Source organism: Amphimedon queenslandica, unplaced genomic scaffold, assembly GCF_000090795.2.
Source record: "Amphimedon queenslandica unplaced genomic scaffold, v1.1 AMPQUscaffold_8101_Cont19952, whole genome shotgun sequence".
Taxonomy (NCBI): Eukaryota; Metazoa; Porifera; class Demospongiae; order Haplosclerida; family Niphatidae; genus Amphimedon; species Amphimedon queenslandica.
Window position 1 is genome coordinate 1 of NW_003551619.1, and position 2,362 is coordinate 2,362.

At 37.5% G+C, this 2,362-nt stretch overlaps 1 protein-coding gene across 1 annotated transcript; it reads right to left on the minus strand.

Annotated features, from left to right (window-relative positions):
- Window positions 1–3: 3 nt before the first annotated feature.
- On the minus strand, window positions 4–1,396 carry LOC105315781 (equilibrative nucleoside transporter 4-like; the record flags this gene model as incomplete). The annotated part of the gene is made up of 4 exons (XM_011410527.2): window positions 902–1,396; window positions 365–799; window positions 127–314; window positions 4–60 (listed from the first exon to the last, which is right to left on the minus strand). Coding segments are annotated over exons 1-4 (1,158 nt in total), but the record flags the coding sequence as incomplete, so codon positions are not given.
- Between the last annotated feature and the right edge of the window lie 966 nt (window positions 1,397–2,362).

Here is a 2,362-nt window from a genome sequence, read left to right on the forward strand (position 1 = left end):
CAGGATTGATATTATTAGCAATGACTTTGGACTAACTCGATAAGGTAAGAGACATAAAGCCTGTTGTAAGAACAAACGGAATTAATAGATAAATAATACATTCTCTTTTCCTCTAATTCTTCTTACTCTTGCAATAGTATCAGCAAAATTAAAAAGGGATGTGTGAATGACAATTGGCCAGTCTCCAATTTTACAATACTGTACGTCTGATGTTATGCTTGGAAACACTAGGAGTGTTACAAAGAATATTAGAAACACACTAATGAATGGCTGCCATATTTTCTTTAGTATTCTGTACCTGAACACCAAACCATCTGTAAAGGAAAAAAACTGATATTAAATTTAAACAGTCTTTAAATTTTACCGATTAAATGATTCTTAAATTGATTCTTAAATTCATATTTTGAAGTTGTATCTTCCTCCTCTTCTTCCTGTTTCTCTCCAATCTGTGTTAGTTGAATAGTGTCAACAGAGTCTCTTCTCTTCAAGCACTGGCAGTTCTTTATAGATCTACAGTTTAATTCAAACCTCTTGTTCTCTTTTGATGTATTTTGTGCGAAATAATACTTCACAAATGGCGACTTCCGCAGCACAAATTGAAGTCCGACACAGGCGATAATGAAAAATAATGAAATACTAAAGAAAATAAGAGTCCCTGTTCTTTCTGATCCTGACGATGCTTTAGTTATTATTCTATTTATTGCCACAATGGATCCAGCAGCAGCCTCTCCAAACATGAGGCACTGAGTGAATCTCTCCGGGAGCATTCCACTTAAGCCATATAAAGTGCTCTGTTGAACTATAAGATAAAAAATTATTATTAAATTATCATCCCCAAGCATGTGTCATGAATGCAAATTAAGGGCTGAGTGTTTCAAACGCTCTCTATAAATAGACTCACTTCCTCCACCAAATCCTGAAAATAACGCAGAGAGCAATGTTAATGCGAAACCAGTCTCAGTACTAATCGTGCAGTTATTTATACCGATATCCAATAACAGGACTGTTGATAAACAGATTATGAAAAAAACATAGCCAATGTTTAGTCGGAATGAAATTGATAGATAATTGATGATCCCAATGGAAACTGTGATTGAAAGAAGTGCAGCTATAATGTTGCTCAGTGGTAGTGCTAGCTCAGGTTTATAACTGGGATAAAGATAAGTGAAGTAGTCTAGCCCTGCCACATAACTTTGATAGGGGAAGAGGACACCAAGAGAGAGGATAAACATAATAATGTATATCATATTGTATTTGTCCTTGGGGGGCGATAAGGAGGAAGGTATCAAGTCCTTTCTTTCTTCATCGTCTTCTTCACAGCTACTGCTCCCATTCCTGAAGCCTGGTTCAGTAATGTTTGTGTTCATAGATTCATCCATTCTAGAAATTGGGGAACAATCAGGATTTAGTATTAACCACACCCACTCAGCCCCACCCATTTTTGTGCAGGAAACGCCCACTCACAATAACTTGCTTCCATTTGTTTTGGTTCTTTCGAACTTTTGAGCAGAAGAAAATGGATTGCGAGGCAGAGTAAGCAACAGTTATACCTACCTCAGGCCAATTGACCTTTAGTTTATTACTTTCTCTCCTCTCTTTTCTCTTCTCACACACACACACTCTCTCTCTCTTTCTTCCTGCAGCATTGTGGCTTGTTTTGTGGAGCTACTGAATGAAGAGAGCCTCTCTGAGCTTCTTTCATTATTTCATGCAGAAAAATGCTCCAGAGGACGAATGAAAATGGAGGATTTCATGGAATTAATGGGTGGAATGATGAAAGTCTCACCATTAGATGAAAGACTTTCTGCACTTTGCAGGAAGGTGATAATGAAGAAGCCTATCTTGGCACTTTATAATGTTTCATTTCATACCCTTCTCTTTTCTTTATAGGTTGACATTGAGAATGATGGCTATGTCACTGAAAATAAATTAATGTCGTACTTATTGCTCCAGCTAAGAGAGAGGGAAGCTTTTCGGACAGTCAAGCCACTCCCCTTTCAAGATTCACCAGACTTTAAGCATAATTTGTACTCAAAGGTAAAGTGAGCCTACTAGATCCTGTCACATGTGTACATTTATAACTTGTTTCTTCTCCAGCAATGTCCTTGCAGACTTTTGCATCTTTTTCCACCATCGAGATACCTAAGCATATCAAGGGTAATAAGAATCATGCATTGGTATAGTAGATCTCTGATATGTCATCATTTATTATTACAGGATGGTATTATAACAACATGGTCATCAAGCCTGCAGCTGCTTAGAGGGACTGTAATGGATGACAAGGCAACAATGATAGACAGGAATGACCTATTGCGTATGAAGAGGACTAATCTCTGGGTGACCGATGCTACTGTCTTTTTAG